Consider the following 15,731-nt stretch of genomic DNA (forward strand, 5'->3'; position numbering starts at 1 on the left):
AAGTTTTATGTACATCAGACAGACAGCAAGAGAAAGGACACTACACATAGTAAGGGTAAGCAGGTCAGCCAAGGGACAGGGAACAAAAATTCATCAGCTAGTGAGAAAATGCACACAGGCAATGACAGCATGCATCTCAAAGCCATGGTGGAGAGGTGAAGCACGTGGTTGATAAGTCACAGGAAAGACATGCTTAATGGGCACACAAGGAAGAGGAGAATACACATTGAACCTGAGAAAACACAAACAGAGGATGAGAATGCTTTGGGCAATAAAGACGTGAGGCAGATACAGAATTTAAAACATAGGGATGGGTTAGTATAGATTCAATAAGCACAGATGGAGGAAAGAAGTTAAAGAATGCATGCAAGAATTTTTACTCACACATACTAAAAGCAAAACTGCCAAAATTAATATTGAAAGCAAGATCATTTTATGGAAATGCTAAATCACAAGTAACTTTGTGGACATTTCTGCAATTACTACCTTTGATTCCAAAGTGAAAAACGAAAATGTATATCTTTTCATCAACCAAGAGACTGTATTTTTTCAAAAGAGCTATGATAGTTACTTGATAATTTGTCACTGTCACCAGCAACCACTATAATCCAATCCCGTTGGATTGCAATTGACATTGCTGTGCTAGCCAGGTCTGCAATCACACCAACGATGATCACAAATGTGTAACAAACAATCTGTTAAACAAGAAGTAAATTGATTAACATTAAGCAAGAAAGTTAACTATATAGTGTCTACAAAGTGTTTCATGCTCATGTAAAGCAAAATAACATTTTGAGAGTAGGGAATTCATGCAAGGCCAACTGTTAAATGAAATCACTGCCACTTATGGAATAGTTGTTTGTTCTTAGTGTTGAAGACAGCCATTTACTTAGGACATGTGAACCCCTTAATACACCAGTGTACTTGAATAGTGTAAAATCTGCAACTCTCAGTACAACTGTATTCTTGAGCATGCTCGTAGCATAACCACATGTCATGAAATGTAAGATGACCAAACCATTTAGCCTTTTCTTTAACGGAACCATTAGCCCAGAAAGTAAACCTGACTATCAGGTACAATTAGGATTCTACTTACTGCCAATTGGACTGATGCATTTAAAGTAACTAAACTTGCCTATAATCTTAATACAACATGTAAAATTCTTAAGTGACTTGATAGAGTAACAATTGGGGGAATGTTTCTCCTTGCTGAGGAATCTAGAACCAGGGTATACAAAGTCAGAAAAAAAGGATCAGCTATACGATGGAGAAGAGAGGAAATTTCTTCACTCAAAGATTTCTGGATCAATGTAATTTACTATCCTAGAGAGCTTTGTACGTTCAATTGTTGAATTGAATTACACCTGCCAAATTTTTGCCCACTTACTTAGCCTATCTAAATCTCCTTGATGTGCCTTTGCATTCTCCTCGTTAAACTAGGTGAAAGTGTCAGTTATGTTATCTATAAACTTAGAAATACCACATTTAATTCCCTATTCGAAATCATTGATATAGGTTGTGATTAGTTGGTGCAGAGCACTGATCCTATTATTACCCCACTGGTCAAAGGTGCTAAACTGAGAATGAACTTCTTATTCCTACATTTTGTTTTCTGTCTGTTAGCCAGTTCACAATCCATGCCAGAATATTCTGAACATCCCATGTGCTCTTACTTTGTTTAATTACTTCATGTATAGAACCTTATCAAAAGCTTTCTGAAAATCTAATTATATCACATCCACTAGACTCCCATTTCTAATTTGCTAGTTACATTCTCAAAAATCACCTGCAGATTTGTTAAGCGTTATTTCCTTTTCATGAATTTCTGTTGTTCTGATACAAAAATAGAAATTGCTGGAGAAACTTAGCAGGTCAGGCAGCATCCGTGGAGAGAAATCAGAGTTAATGTTTCGGGGTGAGTGACCATTCCTCAGAACTGATGTTGTTCCAGTTTTAGCATCAGCATTCCTTTGTCTCACAATCTTCGGTTAATCTTTCATCATCCCTGGAAGTCTCCAATTCCCCTGTCTGCTGCCCAGATTTTCTGCTGTTCTTTCTTGATTTATCCCTTGTTCCTGTCCCCAGTTAGTTGGCTTCTCCAACCAACAGAAAAGTGAAAAGAAGCCAGAAAACCTCAATGATATGAGGCTTTAGGATAATAAATCTGATCTGAGGGCTAACACAGGTAACTGACAGGATTGGTGGCAGCACGGCAACAGAGAGAAAAGAGTCAATAGAAAAGAGATAGGAAAAGAGTAAATAGTGACTAGGAAGAGAGAACAAGATGTGTCCAGAGAGGACTGTGTCAGCCAAAACAGGGCTTACAGAAATGGATACACCAAATATGGTGAGTGTGTTACTGAAAGGACAGTACACATAGCAAAATGTAAAAGAGAATATAGGATGAGGAGAAAAACCTCAGCCAATTTGGTTCACTTCTCACGGTATCAAGAAATGGCTGAAGCAGCTGGATACTGCAAACACTGTGGATCCTGACAACATTCTTGCAGTGACATTGAAGACATGCTCCAGAACTTGCCGTGCCCTTAGCCAAGCTGCTCCAGTACAGTCACAATACTGGCAGCCACCCAAAAATGTGGAAAATTGCCAAGGTAAGTCTGGTCCACAAAAGGCAGGCAAATCCATCCTAGCCAATTACTGCACATCAGTCTACACTCAATCATCAACAAAGTGATGGAAGGTGTGATGAAACACTGTTATCGCATGAGACTTAGTCAACAATAACCTGCTCTCTGACAATCAATTTTGGTTCTACCAGGGCCGCTCAGCTCCTGAATTCATTGCAGCTGCGGTCAAAATATGAACAAGACAGCTGAACTCCAGAGGGAAAGTGAGTTTGATTGTCCGTCACTTCAAGGCAACATTTGACCAAGTGTAGTAGTAAGAAGCCTTAGTGAGACTGGGGGATCAATGGGAAATCAGGGGTAAACTCTATGGTTGGAATTATACCTAGCAGAAAGGAAGACAGTTGTGGTTATTGGAGATCTGTTACATCAGCTCAGGGCATCTCTGCAGGAGTTCCTCAGGGTAGTGTCTTAGACCCAACCATTTTTAGCTGCTTCACTAATGACATTACCTCCATTGTAAGACCAGAAGTGGGAACATTTGCTGATGATTACCCAATGTTGACTTCCATTCGTGACTCCTCAGATACTGACGCAACTGTAGCAGGACCTGGACAGCATCCACACCTGGGCTGATAAGTGGCATGTAACATTCACACCACAAAAATGCCAGGAAATGACCATCCCTAACAAGAGAGAATCCAAGCATCGCTCTTGATATTTGCATTACCGTCACCTAGTTCTGCACCATCAACATTCTGGGAGACATCTCAAAGCCTGTCCACCACTTACAAGGCTCAAGCCAGGTATATGATGGAATATTATAGATGTTTGGATGAGCGCAGCTCCAACAATACATGCAAATCTCAACATCATTCTCAAAATAAAGCAGCTTGCTTGACTGGCACCCCATTCAACATTTACAACATTCACTCTCTCCACCTATGACACACAGTGACTGCAGTGCATATCGCTTATAAATGCAGTGTATGTCACTTATAGAATGCACTTCAACAACTCACCAAGGCTCCTTAAACAGTACCTCCGAAACACACAACCTCTAGCCTGTAGAAAGACAGAGCTGATAATGCACAGGAATAGCATAACTGCAAGTTTCCTCCAAGCCACATGCCATCTTGATGTGCAATTATATCACATGGCTTCATTGTTGCTGGGTCAAAATGCTGGATCTCCCTCCCTTACAACAGCATAAACGTACCATTAATCATTGTCTGCAGTAGTTCAAGAAAACTACCTACTACTATCGTCTCAACGATAATTCAGGATAGACAAGAAATGCTGCCCTAGCCAGAAATGTCCACCTCCTGTGAACAATTTTTTAAAAAAGTATTATGTGCCTTTGAGTCAGAAGGCTTTTGGCTCAACTCCCACCTCAGAAACCTGAACACAAAATCTAGGTGATAGTTCCATGCAATAGGCAGTCAGAGGCTCCTACCTTTTAAATGAGACATTAAACTGAGGCACTGTTTACCCTCTCTGATAAATATAAAATGATCCATTACACTATTTTGACAACTACAGCTGTTCTACCTGGTGTTCCAGCTAATACTTAACCCCTAGTCATCACTCACTAAACCAACACATTGATCACTGTCTGACCATTGCCACATTGTTGATTGTAAAGTTTGTTGTGCACAGATTTACATCACAGAAGTGACTAACCTCTAAAATACTTAACTAACTGTAAACTACAATGGGTTATTCTGAAATGACAGTCGATGCTATATAGAAATTTGGGCCTAGGAGTTTGGAAGTGCCCAGTAAGCATCCTGAACCCTTAAAACCACGAGAGTAGACAATTGCTGTACACTTAAAAATGTACATATGTTTGATGTAATTTCCAATAAGTCCTTTCAGCTCCATATTCAAGGCATGTAGTACTGTGTTTCAGGTCTACAAAAATCAGCTCTAACACTCTATAATTTTCTATACTTTCTCTCCTGTTGTCAAACTGTCCTTTTTTTAAATTACATCATCCAGATGACCTACTTATAACTTTACCCAATCTATATTCATTGATAGCCTTTTCCTCCCACCTACCCAATTCTTTCATTTTGAGACTGCTGTCCACAGACAGTCGTTTCCCACCTTCGCAACAGCTCCTATTCCTAAATAGCAGGCTAAAAAGTTGCATTCCCTGCCACAACTAAAATCAGGTTTAGATTCAATGCCTTTTGTGGCCATGGTTGCTATTTGACCTTAAATGAACAAACGGTTTCCTATTTTGGTGCTGAGAAAGCCTTCTTTATATGAGGGAGGAAAAGTAATGAAAGGTCACAGATTTCCTTCTTTAATACCACAATCCCGTCCACTAACCCATGTCTGCTCTTCCTCTTTCTGTTAACTCTTGCCACTCCCACTCTGCTCCCAAATATTTATGCCTCCTCCCTTATGTTTCATCAAGGACTGAAACCATATTGCGAACTTTAACTAAGATCTACATTTTTAAAGCATTGAGTATACTGAGTAAAAGCTTACTCAATACTTTAAAAATAACTTGTAACCAGTTCCTCAACTATCTATAAATAATGAATGCCACACAAATAAAATTATAGCACTTTTCTCAATATTAATCCACAAATCTCTTCTCACTGTTGCCAAAGGATGTCCATTGTGGGATTGTGTCCAGAATGTGAAATTGTAAATGAGTGGCTTTTGTTCTTGTATATAAATATACAATGAATATTATTTTTTTCTACATGTCCAGGGCATTTTGGAAGATGGTGTAGGTATGCAGGTAGGTTGGAGACATGGAAAAGTATTCTGAAGAAGTGCAGAGTAATATGTTTTTAACATTGCTCAATGGATTCTTTACAGCAATAAGGAGTGGGAAGTGCTATGTGGCGGTATGGTGTTGGGCTGTTGATTAGAGATGTGTTTGATTGTTAGTGTAGTATAAGCAGGGTTACTAGGTCTAGGAAATCTAAGTATATTCTAGCATTCTCACACCCAGTCAACAGTTACCCAAGACCAAGCTCCCACTATTTCAACTCTCAAATAATACTATCAGTTCTCTTCGACCCAAGATCGCTCCCACTAATAACCAAGGCTTTCCCCTATCCAAAGTCCAACATCAGGCTACTACTTGGCTGTTCCCATTTATTGCTCCACAGAATCCATTTAGCACTACTAAAAACAGAGAAAAAATATTTTCCTAGACAAATTTGCAATTCATTCAAAGTTTGTCATTATTTTAAACACTCGTTATGCGTTGTTTGGGTAAACGTTGAGAAAATGACATTAATAACAATTAGGAGCACAAAGAAATTAGTATAAGAATAACAGCATATATTCTCAACAAAAAAAAGCCTTCCTTGACAAGCAAAATTTACACTTACTTACCTTCATCCAACCATTCCATAGGATTGTGATCTTAGTCTCATAAACAAATAACAACATAAGCACTACAGCACATAAGATCACTGAGAGATTCTGGATAAGAAGAGCAACTTGTACAACTAAAATTCAAAAGAATAGAAAATACTGGTTAACATTTAAAACATCAATAAATAAGATTGTTGTTACTTTACTTTATTAATGGTCATCATTAACTTTATTTTCTGCATAATAAAGCCATCAAACCTTCCATTCTGGTATTTCTGTCAACCCAGTTTCCAACTAAGGCACCAAAGAGTATAAGTGATGAAGAAACAGCCAAACCAAACACAGCTGGAAGCAGCAAGCTATTTTCATAGAGTTCCACCAGGAAAAGTGAGACAGCAAAATGCCACATGCGATCGCCCTAAGGAACAAAATGCAAATGCATTATAACACATTCAGATTTTTAAAATATATATATTCTTGGCGGGTGGGGGGAAAGAACAAAAAATATTGTCACCTGCCCTTTCTAGGGTTCCCTGAACCATAAGAGAAGATATTGTGTTCCCATCCCTCAGGAAACACAGATTAATCTGAAAGTGGGTAGGGGGAAGTAAAGTCACTTAGCTAACACAGTTCGAACAGAGAATGTAAGATATGGGAGATAACAAGGTGTAGAGCTGGATGAACACAGCAGGCCAAGCAGCGTCAGAGGAGCAGGAAGGCTGACGTTTCGGGCCTAGACCCTTCGGGTCTCAGATTCTCCAGCATCTGCAGTTCCTACTATCTCTAAGATATGGGAGACTGTGGACATGAATGGATAGCTCAATATTCTGCAGCAAACAATATTTAGACTAAGAAATCTAAAGCTGTAATATACATATAAAAGAAAATCACTCTATGATGAATAACTTTCATTTTGCTGCATTTTAACATCTTCTGAAACCTATTTTCAGGGTATGCAGAGGTAAAAGTGACTAATTTCCTTCTCAGATCGGGCGTATAGTTCTGTTCAAACTGCATTTTACTGAATGGCAGCATCTACTTTCCAACTGCTGTCTTAAGATAAAGGGTTCCCTTGTAATTCATTGCTAATTGTAAAAATAAACTGGTATTTTACACCGTATCTATAAAGAATATTTGTGTAGTTTCTTGCACTTTAGCAGCATGTTTACAATTTGAGCAGCTTAAATAATAATTTGTGTTGATATATTACTTCAAAACAGTTGATTCTGAGACGATTTAAAATCAGTTTACTACATTTCATACAATGGAATAGTAATATAGTTAAAGTTAAAGCCATAACAAAGGCTCATGAAAAGGCTTGGCCAAGAAAAATAACTTTTCATATTTTTAATTAATATTTGAAAATTATAGTTTAATAATCCATTGTGGTAAATATAATATAAGAATCTCTACAAAGTTTCAAATGTACAATGGTGTTGAATGAAGTCACTCACCCATGTAGATAATAAATGAGCCAGGTAGATAAAAAAGTGAGCTGATTGCAAGAACCTCCAAGTAGAATCTATATTTAAAATAAAATGTTATAGTTTACTTTTTTAAAACAACCTTGATTGTGAAGGAATAATTAAATGTTTTACCTAGTCCCTTTAAACATCCTTCCTTTTTATTTCTGCCACGATGTGTGCTTATGCTAACAGAGGGCTCTTCTTCTATTTCAAAATCCATGGATAGTTTAAAAGCACCTTAAACATGAAAAGACCAAAAAAAAAATTAACTGTACAACATGCATTTATATTATAAAGCCACTTATTTTTCTCAAAATAAACCAGTCCCAAAAGTAAATAAAATGAACACTGCTATTTATTGTTGGACTTGAGTCCTGGAACTCCAAACCTAACTACCCATATGGAATGCAAAATTTGAAGAGGAGGCTCATTATCACCTTCTCAGCAACAGTTAGAGATGGACAATAAATATTGGCCCTGCCAGTGGTGTTCACATCGCATGAACAAATCCAAAAAGGAAATTGGGAGCAATTAATTCACAATTTCCAGATGTCAATTTTATATTATCTGATGCTGCAAAATTCAATTATACTTATCCATTAATAAGACATATCATTATTGTCTTGGAGCATTTAAATTGTAGTTTACTGAATATTTGGTATAATTCTTGTTTGGTTTTGTTAGACCTGAGATATCCTGGGATTATTTAAAGTTCATCAAAGATAAATGGCCCAACAAGTTACTAAGTGTTAGTTTCCCCCCATGTAGCAATAAGTAATCAAAAAGGCTAATGAAATGTTGGCCTTTATCGGTTTTTTTAAGTTGACATAAAATAAATTTTAGTTGATTGTGGTAACTAGAAATATGGAATAAAGGTGCACAAATGGAGTTGAGGTACACGTCAAGCATGATCTAACTGAATGGTGGAACTGACTTAAGAGGCTGAACTGTCTACTCATATTCTATTATGATATGTAAATATATATTTATTTTAAAATTGGTGTTGCAACTTATAAACCTCAAAATATCATCAGGTTTTATTGACTTATCTACCAGCATTTCAATAAATTATATATTAGTGAGATTAAATGCCCTAAATATTTTGATCTGCATTTGGTAATCAGCCAATGCAATTTACATGACTGTTTTAAGTTGAGTGCAGTACTAACAATTATGGTAGATTGGAATTGATGTTTGGAAGAGAAACAGGAAGCTGTTAATTGAAGCACTCCTTAATGAGCTGACGTAGACAATTTTAGGGCGTTTCTCCTTATCAAGAACACAACTAGGATATACCATTAGGAGAGAAATAAAAGATTTCAAAGAGGCAAAGATATGTGGCAAATGCAAATTAATATAGCTCAGTGTAAGTAATGCAAGTTGTGAGGAATCCCAAGGGGAAGGACTACATGCTTAGAGAAATAAGTTTCAGGTTGTAGATGCACAAAAATATGAGCTCAAATATATAACTTAGTGAGTTAACAGACAGTTTTAAATAAGATTTTGATTGGAGAAAAGCTAACTGGGAAGTAAATCATCATAGAGAGCAAAATGCAAATGTACACAACAGAAGCAGATATAGGCCATTTGGCCCCTTGAATGTGCTCTGCCATTCAATGGGATCGTGACTAATATGTTTGTGATCCAAATGACACATTTCCATCTATACCCTTTTCTTCCCTTGCCTAACAAGAATCTACCTCTGTCTAAAATACTTAATGATCCCAACTCCACCTGCCCTCTGAGACAGAAAGTTTTGAAGTTGCACATCCCTCTGAGAGAAAAGATTTCTCCTCATCTCTGTCCTAAGCGTAAACGCTACTTCTGCAGCATCCTTTCCAGATGCGAGCAGAATATCCATCTTGACAAGGAAATTCAGGATCTTACAAATTTCAATCAAGTCACCCCTCATCTTCTAAACTCCAGCGGAAACAAGATAGCATGTCTAATCTATCCTCATAAGACAACCCATTGATTACAAATATCAATCTAATAAACTTCCTGTTAACTTTCCTCCAATGCCTTTCTGAAATGAGGAGATCAAAACTGCACATAATATTCGAGATAAGGTCTCACCAATGCCCTGTAGAACTGAACCACAGCACTTTTGCTTTTATGTTCCAGGGTCCAGACCTGAAACATCAGCTTTCCTGCTCCTCTGATGCTGCTTGGCCTGCTGTGTTCATCTAGCTCTACACCTTGTTATCTCAGCCTTCTTTATGTGTTGTACTTGCATACTAACATTTTGTGACTCATGCACTAGGACACTTAGATCCCTCTGCAGCTCAGCATTCATTCTCCATTTAAGTAATATTCTGCTTTTATTTTATTCTTCCTGCTGAATTGAACAGCTTCACATTTTCCCATATTATGTTCTATCACCTGATTTTTGTCCACTAACTCAACCCATCTATATCTGTCTGCAAACTACCTATGCCTTCTTCATAACTTTGTTTCCTACCTCTCTTTATGTGTTTGCAAATTTATGCTTTGCCCCACTCATCTAAGTAATTGATGTAAATTGTAAGAAGTTGAGGCCAGCATAAACCCCTGTGGAATACTATTCGTCATATCCTGCCAATAACAGAAAGACCCATTTACGTGTTTTCTGCCAGCGAGCTGATTTTCTAGCATATTACGATATTACAACTTATACTTTGAACTTCAATTTTCCACAATAACCTTTGATATGTGACCTTATCAAATGCCTTCTGGAAATCCAATTACAGCATTTCTACAGGCTCCCCGTTATACACAGCACATGAAACTCCTTCAAAGTACTCTAATAAATTGATGAAACTTGATATCCCTTTCACAAAACCTTGTTGGCTCTGTCTGATTACCTCAAATCAAAGTGCCTTGTTATAATGTCTTTAACAAAAGATTCTAATATCTTTCATAATACAAATGTCAAGATAATGGCTTATATTTTCCAGTTTTCTGTCTCCCTCCCTTCTTGAATAAAGAGTTTATATTTGCTACTTTCTAGAATGATTAAAAATGACTGAATTGAAGGAATTTTCGACAATTAAACCAACGTATTATTAAGAAACTTCTTCAGCTAGAGGATGGTGAATACGTGAAACTCATTGCTACAGAAGGCTATGGAGGCCAAGACATTGAGTGTATTTAAGACAGAGAAAGAAAGGTTCTTGATTGATAAGGGGATCACAAGTTATGGGGAGAAGGCAGGAGAATGGGGGTTGAGAATCATATTAGCAATGATCAAATGGCTGAACAGATTTGATGGGATGGATGGCCTAATTCTGCTCCTATATCTTATGGCCTTAAGATCATAGGATGAAGTCCAACAGGATGCAGGAGTTGTCAGCCCTTACCTCCAACAATTTATTCAGGACCACTTCCCTGCTGAGTGTAATTTTATTGAGTTCTGAAGAAATATCATTTGACTCAAAATGTTAACAATGTTTCTGTCTTTGCAGAAGCTGCCAGACCTGCTGAGTGTCTCCAAAACTTAATGCTTTTATTTCAGATTTCCAGCATCTGCTGTATTTTACTTTAGTTCTTCAAAGAAACTGATTGCCTCTTCAAAAGAAACGGAGGGTATGTCTGAGCACTAAATTATATAACCAATTACTTTTGTCAGAGTAAAAGCACACAACTCAGTGTACTTTGTTAATTAAGTATTTGTGCAAATGTACGTATTGTTGCAAACTTTTGGTAAATTTTCTTCCTTAAAGTTTATTTCTTGCAATAAAGCCTTTTCTTTTTAAGTCGAGCTATTATGTAGCTAGGCAAATCAAGTGACTAAAGATGTTTCTGAACCAAATATTCTGCTTGCAGGTTAGTGTCATTTGATTCCATTCAAATCTTGAAACTGGTTTTACTTTGAAATTAGATTTACATTCATCCTCGCTATTGCCTTCCTGTCCAAATGCTTGCTTCAGTGCAACCTGTGCCAGTGGTTTCTGAAAATCAAAAGTATAAGCTAAAACATTTATTTAAAATGTTAAGGATGAAATTTGACAAGTGAAGGATAATTTCCATCTACTGACATTCAGTTTACTATTGACAATGCCAACAAAATCAGCTGCAAGTTATGATTTCGGGCTCTTGGAGGCAGCACATGTCTATCAAAATCTGTAGCAAAAAAAAATGCAAAGCAAAATCCAGCTGGAGGCACGTTTTTACATTTTTACAAGCTGAACACCAAAAATTCTCGCAGCCACATCCTTGAGGACGAGCCAACCAAATACTTCCTCATTGTGGCTGGCCTGTCAGATTTTTCCCTACCAAATACTTTGCCCTCTGATGTAATGTAAATCTAGTTCATTGTAAACATTGTTCAACCTGACCGACAGTTCAGACAACTGCGAAAGTAAATAGAAATAGAAAGAATTTAAGTGATACCAGAAGATCGATTTTTTTTGTCAATAATTAGCAGGCTGAACAGCTTCACTACTCACTCAGCGTACAAGATCACTATCAGTTGCAGGCTCCGGGGGGTTCGACAGGCGCCACCGCAGAGAAACACTTGTCTCGCAAGCCAAAAAGCTCAAGTCGGTCATGAACTGGTTTGCGCCGTTTTCTTTCGAAAGAGTTTTGGCATTTGATTTCTATCAATACTTTGTGGACCGAAGTTTGAAGCATGGACACCTCAAACCCCCAATTATGCTCCTCCAGAAATTCTTCCGGCAAAATAGACGCATGCATGGCCTTCTATTGTTAGTGTAAAACAATTAAGGCAAACCGAGTTACCAGAGTTTAAATATTGAGTATAAGCGGCTAGTTACTCATTGTTGATGAGGCAATGGTCTCAGAACCATGAAAACTACTCACGCATATCGCCAGAGGTTAGTTTCAGGTCATTTGGGCTGAAACCGGGTTCAACAAAATGTGCATAATATCATATGCCAAGTCTTAGCCTTTCGAAAGAGTACGGAAGAGGTTTACCAGGATATTACCACAGATGAAAGTCTTCAGTTATGAGATGTTGGAATTGTAAAGAATGTTCTGTTTAGAACAGAGGAGCTTAAGAGGCACCAGTGTGCTTTTGAAGATATAGAGTTTTAAAAGTAAAAAAGACCTGTTCCTTCAGGTGGAATGGGTCAAAACCAAGTGTTTGAGTACAAGTTGCTGATTACAGGATGATTTAAAACCCAAAAGAGCTTCGGATGCTGTAAATCAGGAAAAACAGAAGTTGCTGGAAAAGCTCAGCAGGTCTGGCAGCATCTGTGAAGAAAAAACCAGAGTTAATGTTTCGGGACCGGTGACCCTTCCTCAGAACTGTTAGGAAGGTCACTGGACCCAAAATGGGCCCTCACAGTGGTATTATTATTTACGACCAGGAAACAATTCAAGGTAAGTTTTTTTTTAAAAGAATTATTTATATTGTAATGAACTGGGAAGTACTTAAGTGTTTCTGGGTGTGTATTTGTGAAGTTTTGGAGTTGCCGGTGTTGTCACATCCTCAGGGAGCCAGAGAAATAAGTGACCTATCCACCCTAGACTGTGACAGACAGGGGTCTGCAATTGAGGTGCCAACTGATCTGCTGCATGACAGGGAGCTGGAGCATATCCAAAAAAAAGGCAAGCTCTGAGTCATCCCCTGTACCAGGCTGGAGCCACACATCTCCAGGCTCCTTGGCAGTGACATAAGACTGTTCACCAGATCACCAAAGCACCCAGAAACTTGGTGTGACTACCCACCAGCATTCTCCTGTATTTTGCAAGATGGTGAGTTCTGTTCAGTTGTACTGATTTTTCACCTCACCTTCTGATAAGCTGGCAACCAAATTATCCTTCACCAATGTCATGTTTGCAGGCCACTCATGCCCAGATGTGTCATCATTTGCTGATCCCAACTTTGTACTAGCCTTGAAGATATCTAAAGTGTCAGAATCTGAGTTAGTGGCTGACTATCAGATCCAGTGATAAGCCTCTTCATCAAAACTGTGTTTTTCTTTTTGAACATAGGAACATTGAGCCTGTTCTGTCATTCAACAAGATCATGGCTGATTTCTTTTGTGTTTTAACTGCCCGATAATCTTTAGGTTCTCTGCCTAATGAGAATTTATTCATCTCTCATCCACAAGGCAAAACATCCTTTCCACATCCACCTTGTCATTTTATACATTTCAATCAAGTTGTCCCTCGCTCTTCTGAATTCCAATCGAAACAAGCCCAGCCTGTCTAACCTATCCTTGGAAGTTAACAAGTATCAATCTAATCAGCCTCCTCTGAACTGTGTCCATCTCAATTACATGTTTCCTTAAAAAGACGACTAAAACCACACATGGTATTCAAGATATGGTCCTGTATCACTGAACCACAATATCCTTACGTTTACGTTCCATTCCTCTTGTTCTAAAGGATAGGATTCCATTAGTTGGCTTAATCATTTGCTGTCCCTAACTACTCACTCTTTGTAACTCATGCATTAGAATGCCAAAATTCCTCTGTAGTTTGGATTTCTGCTCTCAGTATCCATTTAAATACACTCTACACTTCCATTCTTCCTGCCAAATTGAGCAGATTTTTGATATTTGACCACTTACTCAACCCAGCTGTATCCTTCTGAAAACTCCTTAAGTTCGATTTTACCAGAAATCAGCTCTTGTGAGGGACTGACCTATCTCCTCCCTACCTCCCCACCTACACTCACCTTTACTGGCTCCATCCCCGCCTCTTTGACCGGTCTGTCTCCTCTCCACCTATCTTCTCCTCTATCCATCTTCTATCCGCCTCCCCCTCTCTCCCTATTTATTTCAGAACCCCCTTCCCCTCCCCCATTTCTGAAGAAGGGTCTAGGCCCGAAACGTCAGCCTTCCTGCTGCTCTGATGCTGCTTGGCCTGCTGTGTTCATCCAGCTCTACACCTTGTTATCTCAGATTCTCCAGCATCTGCAGTTCCTACTATCTCTGCACTGTATCAACATTTGGATTAAGTCTGTGGTTTGCATAATTTCATGATTGCAGAAGGTAGTCCTTGTCTCCGAGTAACCATTGTTGTAAGGTATCCAGCCCTTGAAGCGAAGCAGGGACATGAGAATTCTCAAGGATATATTGCCTTGTGCATAATTCTAAGATGTAGTATTGGTGATCACAGATGACTGGCACACGGATGGAATGGAATCCTTTTCTGTTCATGAATGAGCTGTGTTGATATGGTGCTCTCAATGCAATGTGATCTATGGTGTCCTGCATCCAGTTATATTGGCAAAGCCTACTGTCTGGGCTGCAGCACTGACAATGTCATGGGGAAATGAGGTGAAGCCTCATTTCATCTGGGACATACTGGAAGGGTAACTTGATATATTTGTAGGTCAAACAATGTGAGATCTAACACAAGTCCATAGTACATTCTTACAAGCAGCCACTTGCATAAAAGTTTAGCGTAACTGTTACCTTGGCAGTCACCAGGATAGGATGGCCACCTTCAGGTCGCAGTTACCACTCCAGCAGTTGGCATAGCCCTTGGCACCTCCCCCATGACTGAAGAGGAATTAAAAATTTGGGTCAGAGTTCCTGAGATTTCCCTGTTTGTCTTCCACAGGAACCTGGGATACAACTCATCCAAACCTGAGGATCTGTCCACTTTTAAACCTGCCAAAGATCTCCAGTACATCTTCACTCCCTATATCAAGTTAGCTGATTTTCTACTATGTCTCCTACAGCAAACTGGTCTTAGGCTCTCCCATGACGGGAAATATCCTTGCAGCATTTACCCTGTAAAGCTTCTTAAGAATCCTGTATGTTTAATGAGATCACCTCTCATTCTTTTAAATTCCAATGAGTAGAGTCCTACCTGTTTAACCTTTGCTGATAAGACAATCCCTCCATATCAGGGATCATCCTAATGAACCTTTTCTGAACTGCCTCCAATGAACTAATATATTTTCTTAAACAAGAGGATCAAAACTGTTCAAAGTACTCCAGACATAGTCTCATCAGCACTTGTACAGTTGCAGTAAGACTACTCTACTCTTATACTTCAACACCTTTGAAACAAGGTCCAACATTTGTCTTGCCATCATCAGTCATAGCATAGATCATAAGAGCAGGGAAGTTATGTTGGAGCTGTACACAGTTGGAGTACTGTATGTGGCTCTGGTCACCATGCTATAGGAAGATGTGATTGCACAGGAGATCTGTCAAGAGGTTTGGGATGAAATCGTCTTAGCTATGAAGGCATGCAGGATAAATTTGGGCTGTTTTCTTTGAAGCAGAGAAGGTTGAGGGGAATTTGATAGAGGTGTATAAGATTATGGGAGGCATGGCTGGGGTCATAGAACGAAGCCGTTGAAAGGCAAATAAGGCGGAAGGCAGGAGGTTTAGATGGGACTTTAGGTAAAAAATTTTCACCCATGGGTAGT

At 38.6% G+C, this 15,731-nt stretch overlaps 1 protein-coding gene across 2 annotated transcripts in view; it reads right to left on the reverse strand.

Annotated features, from left to right (window-relative positions):
* The window catches only part of LOC109915717 (solute carrier family 40 member 1-like), a 36,910-nt gene that overhangs the window by 14,103 nt on the left and 7,076 nt on the right, over positions 1–15,731 (reverse strand). Inside the window, exons 1-6 of one of the 2 annotated variants that reach the window (XM_048598523.1) lie at positions 11,824–12,282; positions 7,529–7,633; positions 7,385–7,452; positions 6,189–6,348; positions 5,949–6,064; positions 572–695 (exon numbers count right to left, since the gene is read on the reverse strand). In XM_048598523.1, the coding sequence (XP_048454480.1) occupies positions 572–695; positions 5,949–6,064; positions 6,189–6,348; positions 7,385–7,452; positions 7,529–7,616 (556 nt within the window). In that variant the 5' untranslated portion in view covers positions 7,617–7,633; positions 11,824–12,282. Of the gene's footprint in view, positions 1–571; positions 696–5,948; positions 6,065–6,188; positions 6,349–7,384; positions 7,453–7,528; positions 7,634–11,823; positions 12,283–15,731 lie in introns of those variants that run through there. The other variant, XM_048598524.1, reaches the window with a different exon arrangement.

The sequence above is a fragment of the Rhincodon typus genome, chromosome 7 (genome assembly GCF_021869965.1).
Source record: "Rhincodon typus isolate 14 chromosome 7, sRhiTyp1.1, whole genome shotgun sequence".
Taxonomy (NCBI): domain Eukaryota; kingdom Metazoa; phylum Chordata; class Chondrichthyes; order Orectolobiformes; family Rhincodontidae; genus Rhincodon; species Rhincodon typus.